This window comes from Geospiza fortis, unplaced genomic scaffold (genome assembly GCF_000277835.1).
Source record: "Geospiza fortis unplaced genomic scaffold, GeoFor_1.0 scaffold66, whole genome shotgun sequence".
NCBI classification, from domain to species: Eukaryota; Metazoa; Chordata; class Aves; order Passeriformes; family Thraupidae; genus Geospiza; species Geospiza fortis.
The window spans coordinates 72,684-93,917 of NW_005054312.1; the positions used below are offsets into that span (position 1 = coordinate 72,684).

At 37.4% G+C, this 21,234-nt stretch overlaps 1 protein-coding gene across 3 annotated transcripts in view; it reads left to right on the forward strand.

Moving 5' to 3' along the window:
• Positions 1–16,184, forward strand: part of TTBK2 (tau tubulin kinase 2) — an 80,329-nt gene extending 64,145 nt beyond the window's left edge. For all 3 annotated transcript variants that reach the window (XM_005419395.2, XM_031055700.1, XM_031055701.1), the window contains 2 exons: positions 6,343–7,604; positions 8,598–16,184. In XM_005419395.2, coding sequence (XP_005419452.1) covers positions 6,343–7,604; positions 8,598–9,066 — 1,731 coding nt within the window. In that variant the 3' untranslated portion in view covers positions 9,067–16,184. The remainder of the gene's footprint in view (positions 1–6,342; positions 7,605–8,597) is intronic.
• Positions 16,185–21,234: the final 5,050 nt, after the last annotated feature.

Below are 21,234 nucleotides of genomic sequence, written 5' to 3' on the forward strand. Positions count from 1 at the left end.
CCAAGTGTCAGAGGAAATTGGTTGATACATAGAAATCTAAATGCTGCCTTTTCAGAGCAGTCTACTGTTTGAAGGAAATTCTTCAGGCATATTTTTTTCTCATCTGCCTTTGGTGTAAAGAAGAATTAAATAGTACAGCATGTTAAATTCTTCCAACGGAAACTTTCCACATTGTAAATTAAGTCATTAAGATTTGAGGACAAGCAGTCAGGATAAATGACTTAATTTTTCCCGAATACTGTGTTGCAGTAGAGAAGATTTCCATTTGTAGTGATAGAACCATTTTGGCCATTCTGCTTCTGCAGGTTTCTCTACTAGAAGCAGTAGAAAAGTGATGAAGGTCTGGACTGAGCAGTGGTAATAGCATCTGCATACACTGAGTCAAAAAACCCCAAACATACAAAAAGTTATAATTGTTTTACATGTTTGTGTTTCTGGCATCAGCAATGCTTTTATGATTCCAAGAATTTGTAATCACAAGTTGCAGTTATTCTTGTCTGTCTTTGAAGTTATCTTTTTTTTTTAATTATTCTTTTAAAATAAGAATCCTATCCAAAACACGTGTGATTTATTACCTTTTTCTAACATCATAATTTCATTAGCATAAAATAAGTAAAGATGTTTCAGGAAAGCTAAGTGGTCTGTTGGATTTCCCATGGAGAGCTGATTAACTCTGGGGTCAACAATTGTTTCCATGATGACACTTCATACTATAATCATCTTGAAATAAATAGGTGGTTACAGCTCAGGACATAATGACTAATGATTGTTTCTCCTGTAATTAAGTTATAATAGATCTAATTAATATAATTAATGTTGCACCTGTAGATAAGTCTACATACTGTCTACAGTATCATCCAGAAGATAATCTTTAATTTAGATGTATTTATTTCTTAAAATAATTGTATTCTATTATTAAAATCAGATATGATTCTAGTGCAACTGTAATTACAGGGAAAAAAATTCACACCTCTGAACTGTGCATTGAGGCAAATCAATGCTTTCTTTAAAAAGAACCATTTCTTTGGAACTCAAGAAAAATACTACAATACTGACCATTTTAATAGCATTATCACAGGAGTATTTTGTGAGTGTTATGAAATAATAGTCTATAAGTGCTTCTGCTTTCAATTTCAGCAGTAAATTTCAAGAATGTTCTTCAATTGGTTTATGCATTATATAGAAGTAGTTTCAGATTGAATGAGTACCTGTTTTAGTCATGTTACCAAATTAATTAGTCACTCTTTAACAGTCACAGTCATTCTCTAAAGGGAATCAAATTACTATTTTTAGAACAATCAGTATTTGCCCTGTGTAGGATATAGCTTTATGTTAGAACAAAAACCAAAATTTTAAAAAATCTGATTTTGTCTGGTAAGTGGTGTAGGAATAACTGAAAAGTGAAGCTGTTTAAAGAATTCAAAAGTTAAGCCATGGCTAATAAGCCTTTGAGAAAGATTGTACACACGGATCTCTATGTTCTTTATCCTCAAAAGCTACCTATCACATTAGACAATTTGGAAACACAGTTGTCCATTTATAGCTCTGCATTTTATTCCACCCTCTTCCCATTTCTCACAACCTCCATGTAAATCAATGCCAAAATTAACATTATAGAAGAAATAATATATCTGAAGAGCTGTGGAGAGCAACATATGCCTCTTAATATGTTACTTCTCTTTAGTCTAGGATTAGGGCCTGCCACATGTGAGTTTTTATTAAAAAATGGTGTCCTGAGGCCCAGCAGTTCCTACAAATGCCTTCAATGCTTGCAGTACTATATATATGGGGCTATTGATAAGGATTCGGTATCAAAATTTAGTCTTGTGTTCCATAACACAATGAATTACAGCCATATGTTTCTCCTGTTTATCCCCGTATTAGTCTATTTGTAGAAACAACCAATATACTTTAGTAAACATATAATTAATTATCTTTAACTTCCCTGCTGTGAGCTTAATCTGGGAATGGAATGTAAGGGATACAAAGGATTACACTCTAGAAAGTCAGTAGGAGTGATAGTAGTAGGTAGGGAGGATTTTGGGAGGTGGGTCTGTTCTGAACAGGAAGTTGTGAGCTATCTCCCAAGATGTGAGGTGTAGCAGTGGTTTACTTGTGTGAGAATGTCACTGGCAGTAAATTATAGGACAGTGCATTATATACCCTTGGCTCTTTCAGACAATCTGCAATTCAAATTTCTTTGCAGAGGCATAATATTCTGCAAGGAAGTAGAAAGTAAGTGATGTAAGTAAAGAAAAGCTCATGAAGTAAGAGGAAGCTGGTGAACTGGAAAGATTTAGGGAGAGTTTTTGGTCTTACAAATCAGAGTTGCACTTGCAGACTTGTACTAATATTGGTTTTGTTCCTAGTGGCTGTAGAGCTAACCATAGGTGAAAAAGAAGCAGGGAGAAGAGAAAAGATGTGGGGGGTTTATTCTCCTGGATAAAAAAGCTTCAAGGTTTACAAAGGTAGCAAAGATGTTCTGAAGAGTAAACTGATTAGGTGAAGTGTCTTCAGAATGTCCAGTAATATAATGATGATGTATTAATATGAAAAATTCCAAATAATGAAAGGATTAGCAGGAGACAGATCTGCACACCATGTCTCTGAGAGGCCCAAAGTCCTGACAGCCCTTCACATGCAGAAGTATCAGACATCATGAGTGGAATGAAGAGAAGCTATTGCTGATATTATAAAATAATCCATATTCACAGCATTATGTCTTTCAGTTAGCAATTTTGCAGAGCTTAACTCAGTATTATATTCCTCTACAATTAGCTGTATATGTACACAGAGGCATTCATGCAAGCATATCGCTTACCATTGCACCCTGTCAAAGGTTTAAAAGGAGGAACGTTTATCAGATGCCATAGAGGATGTCTGAGAGATATTTATGTTGTTATTTTGTTCTTTTTCCTTCTTGACATCCCACTCACTCTTGTAGAATTTCCTGAAGAAATGCAGGATAATTTCTCATCTTGGTTCAAGTGTGAATTTGAGGAAACAGAAAGGGATTAAGAAAATATTTAGGGAACGCCAAAAGATTCAAGACTATGGTGGCAGTAATTTCATTGAAATATTTTGGAGTGAAAGGAGAACCTTGAATTCATTGTTTCATATATTGTCTCAGCCATTTTTAGTGATCTGTTGTGTCACATAACTGCTGTTGAAGTATGGGAATTGCAAAATCAGTGTTATAAACTAGTTACCACGTTGAGCTCAAAGGTAGGATTTTAAGTTGTATTCCCCATATTTTACTTAGATAAATTGTAATCTTTGTTCCTCAGGTTCAGTGTTTTACATAATTGGCATAATTAACCATAAAAATCTCATAGGATAAGAGTGTATTTACTGGCACAAGAAATAAAAATATGAGGATTATTTATGACTACCCATTGAAATTTCTTGAACATATGGGTGAAGTGTCAAGTCCAACAGGGATATCATCTAGTTCTTGTACTTTGAGAAGACCAATAAGAGATTTATTGACCATGTGAGAAAACAAATTTTTGTTTGTTAGTGAATAAAAATCAAGAAAGTGATATATGTGTCCAAAAAGCCTTTTCTGAAAGTTTGAATTATTCAGTAGTACCAGATCTTTAATTGATACTTAGTCATCCAGTATCCTTTTCTTTTCTCCATTTGTTCAATGTTTCATTTTCACAAATAGCTCCTGCCTATTTGATTGTAGGTGGTTCAACAAGCCTAGTCTTCTCTTTCTTGAATGTAAGGGTTAAATCTCTATGGCCAAGATGTGCTGGAAAGACTAGAAAATTCTCTCTCCAGATGTGTCAAAGGATATGAAGTCTATTGAAAAATGTAAATTAACTTCATATCAGAGCTGCTTTCTTCTAGCAAAGAATTGACATATGAAAGAGGTGTCACAAGGAAAAGAGAGTTTTAATGTAAATGTATTTGAGCAAAGGAGGATTTAAATGCAGTTGCAGTTCTTCTGGAAATATATCAAATAGATAAATACCCTTCTGAAAGCAAATGCCTAAGGTTGTCTCACATCTGTAAGTTGAGAGGACACCCGATCATTCTATTCTGAGGGAAGTCATCCTTCAGATATGTGGAAGATAACTCTGGTGTTTTAATCCTGAGTTATTTGGATGGGCAACTAGATTAGCTCATCCAGTGAAAAGTTTGAAAAAGGAAATATTTACACATCCTTATTTTTGAGATGCATCTGCAGCCCTGGAGAACAAGGTACTGAAACAAGCTATTGAAACAAGACAGAGCTCAATGGACATCAAATGCCCAAGTGAGCTCTCCAAAATTTGAACCTCCTCTTCCAAGGATAATATTGCATTAAAATTTCCTGAATGCACTTTTACCCAGATTGTAGATCAGAATTTTTAAGTAAGCTGATGATTTTTGTCTGACAGGCCAAAATACATTGTATGAAAGCAAGTCCTTCAATGTAGGCTACCTTGAGCAGTGTTGTCTTTGGGCAAATTCCTATGTCTGTATGAAAACCTATGGGACAGCTCCGCTGTTTCAAAACCTTTTTGTTTTTATTTTCTTTCCCTTCAGTTTTTTCTTTTTTCTGTGCAGAGTTCTCTCTAAACTGTTTTTTAATATTCAAGATTTAGGCACTAAATGATCTAATCATGGAAAGGTGCTTTTAAAGACAATTATATTTCCTCTGTTCTTTCTGTAGCTGAACTGATGTTCTTGGAATCTCTCAGAAGAAGTCTTTTGCACTAAGAAACATTTCACTAACTCAAAAGGGAAATAGTGTTTCTTTCAGATGAAAGAACCTGGACTTGAGTGTAAGAGGAGATGAGGAGGACTGTTTTTCCCAAACTAAGTAACCTCAGATTTTTGCTTAATGTACCATTTTAATTCAGCAAACATGGAGGACTGTGTTGGCCCAAACTTGAAAACAAATTATAAAGGAGACAAAAAGTAGACTCTTACTGCAGGTTTCTATGTGATTTTTTTTGTTGTTTGGTTTGGTTTCTACTGCCAGTAGTACCAATGTACTAGGCTTACTAGACTTCTTGCACAAGCCTAGTAAGCTCAGCATTGTGTATAATTTCTCTAACAAAATCAAGTAAAATCTGTATTATAACATAGCAGAATGCTAGCAACACTCCACTTGTCTCTTCTACCAGTACTGAATCAAGGAAGTGTTTTTAGCCAAACTCAGACTCCAGTTTCCACTTTCTGTTGAGTACAGATTGTGTCAGATTCCTGAAGCTATAGAATAGAAAGAAACGCAGAGCTGAACTCTCTGTTCATGTAGAAAAGGATGTAATAGTATCCCCTTGATTTTTAAATTTTCTTTTTTGCTGTTTAGACCAACTTACTCCAACCAATATCTATAAGCCAGAAGGCTGGACTCCTCTTCATGTGAGAGTGCATTCCTCCCCTGTCTCCAGAGACAAAACTTGTGTGTGTGCTCTCTCTTGTGTATGTGTTCTCTCACCCTCTCACCTCATGATTCTTGCATTTTTTGTCTGTATAGTTGTCTGTCTTCAATGGGGAAGGTGAGAAACAACTTTATTTGGGTTTTTTCCCTTTTTGATGGAAACTAGAGGAAGTGAGTCTATGCCCATCAAGTAGGGAGAGATATGAATGCAGGTTTCCCATTTCCTGGACACATACTCTAACAATTATGCTGTGAGCCAAAGACACCACTCATCATAACCAACTATTTTTCAAGGAGTATCTGACTTATTGATATATACAGGTTTTAGGAGTGCTTTACGTGTATCTATTGGATTAGACCTGTTAGGGTATTTAGATATGTAAGTATTTACTTTTTGAATGTCTTAATCACCGTAGGTAAGGAGATATCCAAACCAGATTACTTAGTTAAAATGGGGCATAAGCTTCAGTAGGAAAAGCAATAACTAATACAGGGTACACAAGAAAGTTCTTTTTCCAGACAAAAATATATTAAGAGCATGGAATTTCTGAATCTAAATGTCACTGTGTTCTTTGTCTAAAAATATTGTTGTGTACTTGTTAAAAATGTTACATTTATATACAACTTATTCTAGGAGTTTTCAAACTAAAATTTAAAAAAAACCAAACCAAAAACTGCCCGTTAGGATCTCATTCCCGGGGGGTTATACTTGCTAACAGCAACATTTTTCACTGACATGGTGGTTTTTTTAATCTGATACATATTTCTGTCTTGAGAGGATAGACTTTTTTTTTCCTGATTATCTACATGTATGCTATGAAGTTAGGTATTATTTTAACATTGTGATTCATAGGAATCATTATATAATGTATGTTGAAGGTGTGGAACCAAAGCTACTATTTAAAGGATGTTACTTGTATAACATTCCTGAGTTTCTCACCTTTTTCTTTAATTTTCCAATGCAGATAACAATACCCAGACCTTCAGTGGCATCCACACAGTCTGCTTCAGAGAGCTTTCACTATGGCCACCAGCTGGAGAGAAGAGAGCAGGATGGTCAGTCTGTGGAACACACCGTGGAACTTTCCTCTCCAAAGGAAAGTTTGCCAGGTTTGGTTGGGACAGAGGATGCACTTCCAGCTAGTGCCAACAGACCAGATTTGGTACTTAATATTAGCCAAGAGGTGCTTGAGAGGGGAGGACTTGTCAAAGAATCTGTCCTGGATTTTGACCAAAAGGACCTACCTGAACACAATGGGATACAGGAAGAGAAAGAGCTTGGAAATATTCCTGTGGAGGAGGCTGAGGAAGAAGGGCTCCCACTGGTTTCTGAGGATGCCATTGAAATGCTAAGCAAAGAACAGAATTCTTCTTTGCCAGGAAACTCAAAATCTGCAGAGGAAGAACCTCTAACAAATACTGAAGCAGCTCAGGAATCAAAGTCAAGGCCTGTCTGTTTGGTCCCAAATCAAGATGAGGTTCTGAAGTCAATAGCACCTAAAACATCAGAATTGTCTCCCTCAAGACTTAATAACGCACATGTTAATAGACAGGGAAGCAAAATAGCAACCATTCAGGAAAATGGTTTTCATTCTGATAAGGAGGAAGTCCATAGCCAAGACCTGAAATGCCACCAAGTGGCTCTTACTACTATTTTGCAGCAGGAGAATAAAAGAGAGAAAAATGCTCCCAGAAATGGAGAGTTATTCCATTGCATTTCAGAAAATGAGAATTCTTATCGATCTAAGAAAGACTCCGTTAAATCTTCTTTTGTATTCAGGCAGAGTCGAATCCCAGTTTTAGCACAAGAGATAGACTCAATGTCAGATTCCTCTTCTGTTTCTGCAAAGGAAAAGCTTCTTCTAAAAAAAGCCCATCAGACAGACTTGGTCAAATTACTTATGGAAAAGAGACAGCTCAAATCTTTCCTTGGTGACCTCTCAAGTGCCTCTGATAAGTCACTGGAGGAAAAAATGGCTGCCGCTCCAGTACCGTTTTCTGAAGAAGATGTCTTAGCTTCGTTTTCTAAATTGACACTGGACTCTCATTTCAGCAAGCAGAATGAAGATAGCTCTTTATCTCCAAGCAGCCCTCAGTCCAGAAAAAGCAAGATTCCAAGACCAGTGTCTTGGGCAACCACTGATCAAGTTACCAGTTCAAGTTCAGCTCAGTTCTTTCCTCGGCCACCACCAGGAAAACCACCTACTAGACCTGGGGTAGAAGCTAGGTAATGCAGAGAAAATAGAAATAGATTTTCAGGTTGAAATAGATTTTCAGGAGCTAGACTGCAGTTACTGTGCAGGATGTAATGCTGTAGAAGTTCCACCCTCTAACTAATTAAAAAAAAATGCTGGGCTTCAATTCTCTGAGAAACCTTACACTGTTGGAGAATGAATGAGGAGAAGCTGATACACAAAATGAGCCTGGTTCACTGTTAAAACTAATACATCAACAGATGTGTATTCAATATTTTGAAACCTGACAATCTATAACTAAATTTTTACACATTTTGTTAAAGTGGGGTTACTTTTCCAGAACTGCTGGTTATTTACAAACCCATAGAAATTTTTAGGAGCTGTTGTATTCAGCTCCCTTGGAAATTAATCTGTTCTTAATGTAGACATTGTAGATATTTGGGGATTCCAGCCATCACCATTAAGTCAATTAGCTATGCTCAGATCATGTCTAAGTAAATCAACTAATTAAAGTAGGGCAGAGTGAATTTTAGAAGACCTCCTGTTTGCCACGTCTATATGCAGACAATCACAATCTAGTTTTTTCTGTCTACATTCCCAAGATAAGGATAATTTTGATACAGTAGTGCAAAATCCTTTTAAGGAAGCTGCAGTGAGCCTTGTCATCCCTTAAAATTGTGTATGGGAGTGCACTGATGGTGTGCAGGAATGGATGTACCCCTCTGAAATGGCAATAAGCACTGCTCTTCAGTGTGCTCCTTCCAACACCACCAGGAAAATCCTGTTGTCCTGTAAACACTGAGGCTGTTTATGGGAGTGAGTTTATATAAATATAAATACTGTGTTGAGCTGAACAACACAGAAGCCAAAGCCTAGATCCAAACACCTCTACCACAGGAAAGTTGAGCTCCACATATCTGTTCAGCAATGCAAGCTCCTCCTTAGTTTCTAGTGATACAGAGTTTCTATTTGAATTTTACTGAATAGATGGAAATAGAAATAATCTTTCTTCGTTTCTTCTTAAGGTTGCGCAGATACAGAGTCCTAGGCAGTAGCAGCTCGGACTCGGATCTTATCTCTCGTCTGGCTCAAATCCTGCAGAATGGATCTCAAAGACCAAGGAGTTCTACCCAGTGTAAGAGTCCAGGATCTCCTCATAGTCCAAAAACACCACCCAAGAGCCCTGTCATCCCCCGCCGCAGTCCCAGTGCCTCCCCTAGAAGCTCTTCTTTACCCCGTACTGCCAGTTCTTCTCCGTCCCGGGCTGGGAGATCCCATCATGATCAGAGGAGTTCATCCCCACATTTTGGGAGGAGTAAATCACCTCCTAGCCATTCAGGCTCTTCATCTTCTAGGAGGTCCTGCCAACAAGAGCACTGCTGCAACAAAACGAGCAAGAATGGTCTGAAAGGATCTGGCAGTTCTTTCCACCATTCCCCAAACACTAAGACTTCCACAGGAAAGAGCAAATCAACTACTAAGCTTAGCAGATAGGAACTGGGTCTTGACAGGTATAAAATCTCCTCCTAAATCTGATGCATGTTGTGTCTGTGTACTGTGTATTTAAAAAAATAATCAAAAAAAAAAGTATATTAAAAAAAGATGTTGAATCTGCACATTTTAAAGAAAGTAGCCATTGGAAACTATTCATGAGAAAGCATTCTTTGTAAATAAGTGGCCAGGCTTTGCCTTAGAGCAGGCAGCAAGCAGATCCACAAAATGGGAAGTAGAGGCCAGGGTAAGAATGGCTGGGTAGTCAAAGAGGTGCAATGTATTTAGAGTGAAAAAGTATCTTGAAAGTGAGTGTTTTAAAATGGTATTAATCTTGATCTGTTTAGTTTCCCTAGTTAGAAAATTTGGCCTAATTATTTAAGGCCTTGCGTACTCAAGGAGTATGTAAGAAAGCCTGAAACAGTCATTCCCAAAATGATGTCACTACTTGGGAGATAAGTACTGCTCAAGCATTTCTTTGCAGTTTTAAAAAAGCACACACTTTAGAAGATGATATTTCTGCCTTATAAATTTCTTCCATTTTGAGCTGCACTCACCTCTGAGTCACTGAGTGCTTATTTTGTCCCCTATTATGGCACAGATTTCTTACCTAAGTAACATATACCTTACCTCTTCTTGACACTGATGAAATTTAAAAAATCAATATTTGACAAGATGTTTTTGTACCAATATTATTTAGAGATTTCCTTAGCAGTAATTAGGATCCAGGAAGCTGATTCTCAGTTCTATATCATATAGCTTTTGGGAGTCATAGTGGGGTTTTTCAAACCACATTTGATAGGATTTGGAAAAGCATTCCCTCCTAGGAAATAAGAGAAAGGACTAGATGTATGCCCTTCACTGGATGTTGTAGATTTACAGTAAAATGCAATGTAAGTTAGAAAATAAGAACCTTTCTTTACCCCCTTAATTCAAATGAAAAAAGAACCTTTGTTATTGCTGACTTCTGTTTTTCCATTATTTATGGATCGCTTAAACCACAGATCTTGCAATGCAGAGATGATTACCAATCAAGTTTTGGTTTTTTGGTCATTTGTTTTCTAAAATTATGAAAGATGAAACAGAGATGAGGAAATTGTCTACTTTATGAACGTGATAAGTTAGGGGTGACAGAAATACACTTAACACCCTTACAAAATCTGGGTAAGAATATTAATCATCAAAGCAAAATATATGGAAAGAAATCTGAGCTATTTTTGTATTGGATTCTTGTAATTCAGTTTCCCAAATGTGTTTTTGATAGAGAAGCTTTGTTGACTCTCAGTAAAGTCCAAAGGTGTTTAATTCCTCCAGTTTTATTAGGTACTTACTCAGTAACATCTTGTGCTCTGCAGGAACCCTGTAGGGAATGAAAGGTACAGCACCTTTTGCTGTGTTCAGAAAAGCATAGTGGGTCAGAATAGGGACAGACAAGAACACAAGCCTGAGAAAGATGCAGCCAGCTCTCCTCCCTAATGATTCCTGTTGTGGGGACTCTGGATGCATAGGAGACTTGTCAATTACTGATCTGCTTGCTGTAGTCATATGCCTCTCCAGCCAGCATCTGTGTTTTTTTATTTAACCTCTGCCAAAAGAATACTTTTGGATTTAAAAGGGAATATTTTGTCTCTGAGCTAACACATTCTAATGCTGCATTAAAGCTGCCCTAGAGCTGCACTGAATTTCACTTGCTTTGTCAGACTATGTTGATTTTTTCCTTTTCTTATTATGTATATTATTTCCCATATGTAATGTAGCACAGTATGGAACCTTAATTTCATTCAGGTTTCAAGCACTACAGATGAATGCAATAGGTAGGGTATACCTGCTTTTTCTGAAGAAACCATTGCAAAGTCCAATTCCTTTGTATTATAATGTATAATAGGTGCTATACCCATAATTGCATGTCCTCATGGTAAATTATATAATATAAATATTTATATATACATATATGTATATGCTTATATAAACTCATTCTTTCTCATTTTTCATTTGTAATTTATGGACCACAAATAGTACAGTTCCCTTTCTGTTAGCTCCTGTATACTTACCTCTTCTATTCTCCCCTGCACCCCTGCCAAAAATATCTGGAATGCACAAATTCTAATAGCCTTTATACCTTGGTACAAAATTGAAGGACTGCTGATTTCTCAACCAGCCAATGTTTTGTGTTGCAGCTTGTTTTTTTTTATTTCTAATTTCATGTGCACATTTGCATATGGAACAAGAACAAAGACTCAAGAGATATTTTTATTTTTTATTACAAATAGGTATTGCTAATTTTTATTTCATTATGTGAGTTCTAAATTGTGAATACTTGTCATATAGGAACAGTGACAGCCTATGAATACCTAATGGTTGAATGTGACAACAACAAATTCCATCTTTTCCTTCCTGTTTTCTACATGTTTCCTTATGGTATACCATAAAAAAGAATTTGGTCACATTGTGATGTTTTTGTCCTGGGCACTTGCTGGAATTATTTGTTAAGGTGGCGTGGCAGCCCATGATTATTTTTCCTTATTTCTGAAAAGCATTTATTATCATCATGTAAGTTTATTCTTACATTACATTGTCAGTTTTCGTAAGTACTAACTTTATGCATCCTTACCTGAAAATGCTGAAGTTGAGGTGTTTATATTTTCTCTGTAGTGTAACAGGATCCAGAAATGGTAACTGCTTTACAGGTGAGAAAGCACATAACACCTCTGTTATGTTGTCTTCAAAGTACAGGCTTGTCCATTGTTAGACATTACTATGTAAAATAAACCAATGCTGTAGAAATTCACTCGTACTTGAACTACTTGCCAATGTAAAAATAGTAAACTATGCCAAAAAGAAAAAGAGAAATCAGTCATTATTGGTGACACAGGCTTCTTTTGGTCAGGAAAAGGTAGAAGAACTGTATACCCCCAGTTGCTTTTTTGCTGTAGATTTAACAGGATCTAAGGAGAAAATAATGAAGATGTGAATGGAGGAGCAATTGTGAATAACTTAGCTTGAACTACTTGCTCTTCTTGAGTTTTTTGTTGCTTGATACCCTTCTCCCAAAAGTTTACAGAAATGCTTACTGTAGTCTAACATAGCAATCAGTTAATGTTATTAAGTAATGGTCAATTGATCAACTCATACATAAATATTAGCTTAATATTTCTAGAGGGCCTATATAATCATTAAGGACTCTGTAAGCCTCAGTATTTGAATGTGGATATGGCTCTGCAGAAAACCACCAATGTACATGTGTGTCACCCTTGTGCAGAGTGTGTGTGAATAGTTTATGGCAGGTTATCTGCAACACATTTTCAGGGACGGGGAAGATTTTTCTCCATTGTACAAAATGGCTGCCATTACTCTGCATAGCACACAGCAGTTTATATAGGAATATTAGCTGGGAAATATAAAATTCAAGGAGCTGTTGCTTTGTCTTCTCCCTTTCTTTGGTGAGCAGTGCAATGGAGCCATGACATGTAGCAGGTGCAGATGCTGCATACTCATTTCCTCTTTATGGTGTATTCTGTGTTGTGGCCAGCACTTTGGAGCATTTTTTAGAGAAACTGAGGCATGAAGCCTTTAAACTAAAATAGAACTTGAAATCACCAAACATTTCACACAGACTTTTGTGCTACAATATTGCATGGTAAAATCAATCTAAGTTACAATCTCAAAAATCAAAATGAATTAACCTCTTTATTAATTACAAATGCCAATTACTACTTAGGTAAAACCCTGCTAGAATAATAAAAAGTGTGATACGGTAGAGCAATGTTGGCAAGTTGTATGATGCTAAGCACCTATCTACTGCTTGAGCAGGATCAATAAGCGTAGAAAATGTCACTGCTCAAAGGCAGGAGCAAGATGAGGTCTTAAGTGCTAGTTATATGTAATTATACAGGAGGCAAAGCCCTGCAGAGTGACACAAGGCATTCATTACAACCACCAGCCACATCCTGTCTTGGGAAATCTGGACATATTCTTACCTTGAAGTCTGCATGTTTGAGATCAAGCTTTCTTGCATACCTCACTAAACAGTCTTGATGTATAAGAAAGGATTTGGTCCTATATATTTAAAAATAGCTTGAAATATTTTTCATCTGAAAAAGACTTGCTGGAGCTCTATCATCTACAGTTCGTAGTATTATGGTAATAACTATTGCTGGGAAAACACACAATTTTGATTTTATATATATATATAAATACACATTTGTACTTAAGTGTATCTTCATATACACTTATATAGATACTGTATATTATATAGAAATATATATATACATACATACATATGTGTGTATATACATATAGATAGGAAGAGTCTCAGCTATTCCATCCTGTTCACTGGAATTCATTTGCTGGAGTGAGCCAAGGCCTGTTTGCTTTGATTTACTCTGGTCTCCTTTTCATCTACTGCAATGTCCCTATGCCCTAATTCTGATTTTGTGTCTTTTTCATATTACAAGGCCTCATCCTATAGTCCTACTTGGGCAAAACTCCTGTAAGTCCTTCTTATTGCAGTAATACTTACGCAGTGCTTGACTGTAATGCTTCTAATTTTTTTTTCTTTTTCTCTTTGATGAGAATGTAGATAAAGCCAGATTTACAGTATAGTCTTCTTCCTGTAAACAGATTTTTTCTGTAATGAATTGAACATTTTTATGGAACACTTAGAGGCACAATTCTGGTAAGAAGAATGTAATTATTCCAATTTCTAAAAAGGGTCTAATGGAAAATGAATTATATGTGCCTCCAATTTTTATATATATCTTAAATGAGAGAGTAGTCTTCTGGAAAGGAATAGGAGAATAAAAGAGAGCTCAAAGTCAAACTCTTTCTCATGACAGGCCTATAATACATGATTTTTTTCCATGCAGGACTGATGCTGTGAGGGGACAAGAGCCATATCTGTCTTGTCATTCTCAGTGAGTCAGGGTCTGCTTAGGTTAACACCAAGATTCCTGTGGTGCATTCTCTGTATGCTTTTCACTTTTAGGAATGGTCAGAGAACTCTTGGCTGGATAAAGGCCTTGACTTTTATCCATGAGTCTTCTCTTCAGCTGGTGAAAGCTCTGGCTGCTCGTTGGATGGTGAACATGGCAGTGCTAGGTTAGCAGTTGAACTTGGATCTTGGCAGTGTTTTCCAACCTTGATGGTTCTATGATTCCTCTTTCTGAAATTTATAGAACAGGACATAATATTTTCATTCAACTTCTTTTAGCTAATCAAGTAGGCAGTGAACTGATTGGGTTTGTTTGCTGTTTTTCTTTTGGCTCAAATGTCTTTGGTTATAATTAGTACCATTTTTGGTTACCAGAAATGCTGGTAAAAGGAAGTGAGGTTCAGTGTTTTGACTGTATGCAATACACAGGCATAGGTCATACATTTTTTAGCTAATCAAATTGCATAAACATGCACATCACATAAGAATACCTCACCTGTCTGCTTGAAGCCAGTGTTCCTTTTCCCTATACATAATATTTGTGAAAGAGAAATGTTATAAAATCAGCTTGGATTATATAATAATTATCAGGAATTATCTTATGATATTGTCAAATGCCAAAAAGCTTTTCTCACTCATTTTCATATGGTTTAAATAATCAGGCTTTTAAATATATATCTTTAAGGAGGGGTTTTTGTTTGGTTGGGTTTTTTAAGGAAAAATGTACAGGAGTCCATTGTTTCAAAGATTGATGTATTGACTTTGCAATGACTCTTGCCATCCAAGTTTGAACAGGTTGGGCTGATTTTACTCTCCATTGATGATAACACATTCTCTATCAACAATGATAATGACAAACCCAAATGCTATGCTCCTGTTTCTCTTCTACTTGAAGAGCTTGGACCTGTGGGAGTTCTTGCTGTTCTTGTGCAGGTGCAACTTCATTAAAATCAGTATAGGGTCCTGTTTTGTTGAGGCTCTTTCCCCTGATTAGGAACTGAAAATATAAACTCACTCTATGAATATCAAATTTGCTGTTGCTGTATTTTAATTTGGAAAATACTAATTTTCTTATTGTTGTTGTTATTATTACATGACATGACATGCCTCTGGATCTCTCCTTTTCTGTCAGAATTACTGTTGAGAGCCACTTTGGCCAAGAGTACAGTGTGGTTTCTTTTAAAACAGTATCCCAAGTGGGCTACTCATGTGAGGCCCCCATCATCCACAAGTGTCTGTGGGAATTCAGCTGGAATTAATTTGATGTTTGTTTTGAGATCACTTGACCTTTGACCTTTTATGTAAAGGGCTGATGGTAACAGCAGAACAACTTGCTCCAAAAGATGCAATGTAATTAATTTGGTCTGCCTGGCTTCAAATCCTTTTAAACCAGTATCTGCTGCATGGCAGGCATGGTCATAAAGGTTTGATGCAAAGTGAAGTAGGATTTTTTTGACAATTTCACATATTTTTCTTCTGACTGGAGATCTGGATTTGTTGCCAAGCAGCCTTCTCTGCATCCTCTTTACTTTCATTGGCTAGGAAGCAAGATTGGAAATTCTTCCCCAGCTTTTAACTTTCTTTTCTATAGAATCAACCCAGACTGAAGTTGCAGTGCTTGTGTTAACAGATGCCAATTTTCAAATGCTTTCCTATGAACATCCAAACTAGTAAATTAAGGAAATCACCAGCAATGCCTTCAGACAAGTACTGACTTTTTGAAGTGGCCAACCAATGGCTGCTAGTCTAAAATCCCTGGGCAATACCACAAAGAATTAAATCTGTGTATTAATTAAAAATACAATATTGTAAACTCCATAAGAAATCAAGTACTCGATAGTAAAGTCTGCAGTGCGATTAAATTAAGTGGAAAGTAGTTCTGAGATTGTTTTTTACCATTGAGGAAGACAAATGTTGAGTCCTTCAAATTCTCTTACTCAGTAATTGCAATTCTCTTCCCCTCCTTGGAAATCCTCTAAGCCATTCTTTTCATTTAAGTTTGCTCAGGCACCCAAGAGCATAAAGAGTTAATGCCCTTGTAATGGTCATTTGTACATAAAGTTGTAATTATTTATTTTCTCATTTGTACCATATCAAGGCTTTGTACAATGTTTAAGTTTTGTTTTCAAATTATTTTGTATTTTATTTTTATAAACTGGTTCTAAATAAAATATTCATTCAGCATGCAAAACTTCAATTCTTGATTGTGTTTGTATAATGATTCATTAACTTATAAAGCTTTAGCTGAAATATTTTTCAGTGTTTTTTACTACTGTAACCCTGTAATTTGAATGGATAAAGTGCTTCAGCAGTGATTTTTTTTCTCTGTTTCAAAAAAGTAAAAAACAAGCATATGTTGTTACTACTACAGCATGAATCAAATGTTCAGATTGCAAATTGAAATGATTGGATCAATGGAAGTTTAACTGATTTAGTAAGTTCATGTGCTGTATATTAATAACTACAGAAAAATCCAAATAGGCCACCTCAGAAACCTGACTTTCTATTTGTTCTTATCCCTTCTGTCTGTGTTCATCTAAACAATAAATGATTGGCGCAGCCAGATTTGGTCAATTTTAGTTACAATAGAGTGGTCCTGAAAAGCCAGCTGCTGATGGCATTTTTCCTTTCAGAATGCTATTTTTTTATTTAGTCAGAGGTCACCATAATTGATCTCTTTTGGGGATAATCAGCTGTCTGGATGTAGTCACTAAGCTTTTGCAGTCTCTTGAGGGGACTTGTCTCCCTCTGTACAATAAACTTAAGCAGCAGATAGCAGAGAAATGAACGAATGGAAGTTGTTACTGAACCTGAGTGCTATGGGGGAAATGCAGTGTTAAGCTTGCTCTAGTTTCCTCCAAGACCCTTTTATTTCTCTTTCTAGTAACACTAAGCATAAGTAGAGTGTAAAATAATCTCAATTTGTATTTGTGGTTTGTGCCTGAATGTCTTAGTCCTATGCTACCAGAAAATAGTCTGCACTTTGCACAGCAGGACAAGCTTTTTAGGGAAGTCCAGAAGAATTTGAGAAAATTCCCTGGATCTCTTTCTCAGTATTACCACTGTTATGCCATGCATTCGAGGAAATTTAAAGCCAGCTCTGCCTTTGTTCAAATAACTGGCAGTATTTTCATTAAGCTTCATGACCAGGTCATTAGCTCTTGTCATTTATACAAATAGCCTGGATAGCTTCACAGGAAACAAACTGGGAATTCATTTACTCAGTAACAGTCCAAGAAATTTGTTTCACCTTCTGTTAAGAGCAGCCAGAAACTTAATGGCATGGCTTCTGGATGGTGCATGTGATCACAGAAAGGGTGTGTAAAGAAATAGTAACCAACTGTATTAATTTGAAGATGAGAATAACAATTTTGCCCACTCTGTAGTGATGAGAGGTAGCTCAGTTTCCTTCTCTATTTAAAAGATGTAAATCTAGAATGTGTCAGAAGTGGAAGAGTGACTTTGATCTGGCTCCAGTATATTTTAGCAGTACAAATGACACACAGGGAAAGAAGCAAGATCAGAACAAACATGCTGTGGTACATTGATGTTGAGGTCTGGTTGTTGTCTGACCATCACAGTGTCTTTTAGCATTGCCTGGCTTGTCTTCATTCATACAGGAGATCCAATCTGCCCCTTCTGCTCACAGGATCTTGCTGTACTTCTCTACTTGCACTGTAGCTGGTCTCACGTAAATCAGTACTGGAACATGAGAAAGCGGGCACCTCTCCCAAGAAGTACGTGAAATTCAAGAATTAACAGTTGCAAAAAGAATTGAAACAAGAGAAAGACAGGTAAGAACTGCCAGTTGCAACCTGGACAAGCTGAAACTGCTGCCCAGAAGGACCAGGTAGATAGCATTTCCAAATCTACCTGGAATATCATGGTAGCATGAATTACCTTCTGTGTCCATGAAAACAAAATACAGAAAACCCTGGTCAAGAGAGCCCATCTGTACTGATGGAGGAGAAATAATGCTTCCAACAAGTTAATTTGGGAAGCTTTTAACAACACAGAAACAAAAATCCATAGAAGGATTCTTTGCCATTCTTCAACTCAGCAATTTCTTAATACCTGTCACCCATACCATCTTCTTTTGTTAAGGTAAACCTGGAAAAAAGAACTTTCTCTTCTTCAAGGCATTAATCCCAACGAACATTGTGCTGTACACATATACATTTTATTTTTGTGAGATATTTTCATATTTTACTCCATCTGGGATTCTGAAGGGAAACACTTGCTAACTGATTACCCTGTTTTCACATTTTAGTAGGCAGCAGTGGCTGGTTTCTGAAGTGCAGATGAGTTAATGCAGTACACCAAAATGGTGGACATGAAGAACATTTTCATACAGTGGTGTTCAGTCAAAGCTGACTGCAAAAGTGGCATACCTTATGCTATGATTACATATTCTTATGCTTCTAGGAGAGGGGCAGTTTCATTGTGATTCTCTATGTTATTTGTATTTGCTAAATTCCTGCAGCAGAAATGCTTGTGCAAACTGACTGTAACACTACAAGCAGCTAGTCATTGCTATAGGCCAAATTTATCTGAAGAACCTTTTTAAATGTTGGTGATAAATGCTTAAGAAGAGCACCTGTATGATTTTTCAAGTCATTGGACAAAATTTCAGGTGAGAGTGTTTTTGTTTGACCTCTGGTACAGATGCCAGATACAAGAACATTGCAGCTCTGCTACTTCTGAATTTTGCAAAGTAGAGTGGCTAGAATATGTAAGCCTGAAACACAAAATAGTGCCAGTGACAACAGTTTTCCCTATCTAAATATGAAATGGCAATTTTTCTTTTTGGCATGAAGATAAAATGATTTTTGCTTGTTTCAAAGTTGACACCAAGTTACATTTTGCTCCAACTCGTCTTCGTCTTTCTTCTTCCTTGGCTATTTAGTTATGAGAAAGGAAATAACAATCAAAGCTTTCTAAACTATGCAGGAGCATTTGTCTGGAACGAAGTGAGCCCCTGCCTCCTGTAATTTAACAGCAAATCTGACTTCCATTTCATGTAAAACAATACAAAGCTTTTTGTTCTCTGTATTTCAAACACTGTGGTATTGATTCCATTTCTTACAAAATCAGATGAAGACACAGCCTACATATCACCTCTATGTCAGAAACAGGCATCACTCATCCATTCCTCATTTTTCTGTATTTCTCTGTTTTAACCATGTGACTGGTTAAAAAAAGACTACCCTGCTAGTGGAGTAAAACACAATATCTCTGAAGAGAAGGTGCATTTGACAAGCCAGGAATGAACAACAGCCAAGTGGAACAATGCTGTATGACTTCTGAGGACACTAATGAATGCCAGTGAATGCTCAGTGCTAAACCATTCCTAGAATAAGCAGGTATCTCAAACTCCTCCTGTGATGCCTGGCACAGCTCAGACTTCTAAAACCTCAACAGCAACAACCAAGCAAACACCCCCAACATAACAATTAGAAAACGGAAGTACTTAAAAAGCCAGCTGCTTCTGAGGCTTGTTTAATCCAAGAACCAAGTAACTTCTTTAAGTTAGCTCCTGGTGGTAGTAACCATAATGTTACTTTTTTACCCCACTCTCATGCCTTTTCACAAGGTGACATTAAACAAAGGATGATACAGACAAAAGTCTTACTCAAAATAAATGGGCTTTTTTTAAAGAGAATAAGAGGATAAAGAAAAGAGAAGAAATTTATTAGCCAACTGCAACAGAGTTAACTGGAGGCTGGTAATTAGTGTTTAATGCCACCTATAGTAAAATGTTTCCCACTGGGAAAAACATGGGAGGCAAGTCCACTTCGCTCCTTTGAAGTCACAGGCCGGAGCACAACGTACATCAGCACTCAACAACACAGTCATTTTACATCTATTCAAGTTTTTACATATCTGCAAAGCAGAAGTAGTAGCAGCCATTTGGATGTTCTTTCTTAATGGTTCGCAGGGGGGGCCTAGGAAACTCAGAAGGACCTGGTTCTTGTGACATGGAGCTGGAGCTGCAGCTGCTGCTTCTGCTGCTGCTTCCAGCCACCTGTGCTCTAGCTCTGTCCTTAGCAGGGGAGAGCTGGGGGGATCCTGGGCTCAGGTACCCAGCTGTGGTCTGAGTAGATGCAGTGGCATGTGTGGTTGGGCCAGTGTTGTTTTTCACATAGACGTTCTTAATAGCAACAAGCGTATGTGCCATGATGCTGATGCTGTTATTCAGATCTTGCATGCCTTGCTGCAGCAGCCGAAGATTGTGGTTGACACTGTCAAAGCCAGACTGGATCACCTGTATTTGGGTCTGCTGAATCTGCAGTAGGTCCTCTTCAGTCATTTGATTTTGGTCTGCCTGGCACCTGCCTTTTGTTTTGGCTTTTACTTTCCCAGAGGAACAACCGCCCGATGTCCCCAGGAAAGGCAGTTGTTCTTGACTAGGTGGAACCACTACCATGTCCTCAGAGTTTTCTTCTGGCTCCACCACCTTCACTACTATTTCTTCTTTGAGGTTCATCTGCTCAAGACTGGATTGATGAGATGGGCCAGGACTGCCATTAAACCCTAGAAGAGGTGGAGGGAAGAAAAGCAAAGGAAAGCCCATGAGAAACTTCATAACCTCAGTGGTGACATATTTTCTCGTCCACTAAGCACTAACATCAGTCCTTGAAACAAGACTCTCAAACTATGTTATCACTGATGGTTTTAGAATACAAATTACTTCGACAGGTGGTAAGAAAACCACAAATACACATTCACGAGTTAACCATGCATCTGCATACCACAGCTCCCTTACCACCACAGAAGCCAATCTTTAGGATCCCAGAGACAAAGTTCACTGCAAGCTCATTTTATGCTCTATTGTGCACGCAGTAAACAGTAAGAGCATTGCTGAAACACTGGATTGCAAGAATCCCTTGGTATTCCAGCATGCTAGGACAATATCGCTGGCACGTATGAAGTTATGCGCTCGCAACACTTTGAACTGGCTGGACCTGTGTGCTGCCATGCCTTTTTGCATTTGCAAGAATAACAACGGCAATAGTGAAGATCGGTGGCCAGATCTAACGCCTCGTGGATGGGCAGCATCTGCTACGAGACGCTGTTTTTACTCTTGGTGCTGCTCTTAGGCACTTCTGTAACCTAGAGCACGAAGCCTCACAGTTCTGTGTGCGTGCGTATACGTTTTGCCTTTCAATGATCCGAACCAGCGCTTTCCTGCGGGGCCGGTGCCCGCGGCCCGTGCGCGCACGCAGCGGGCGGGCAGCGCC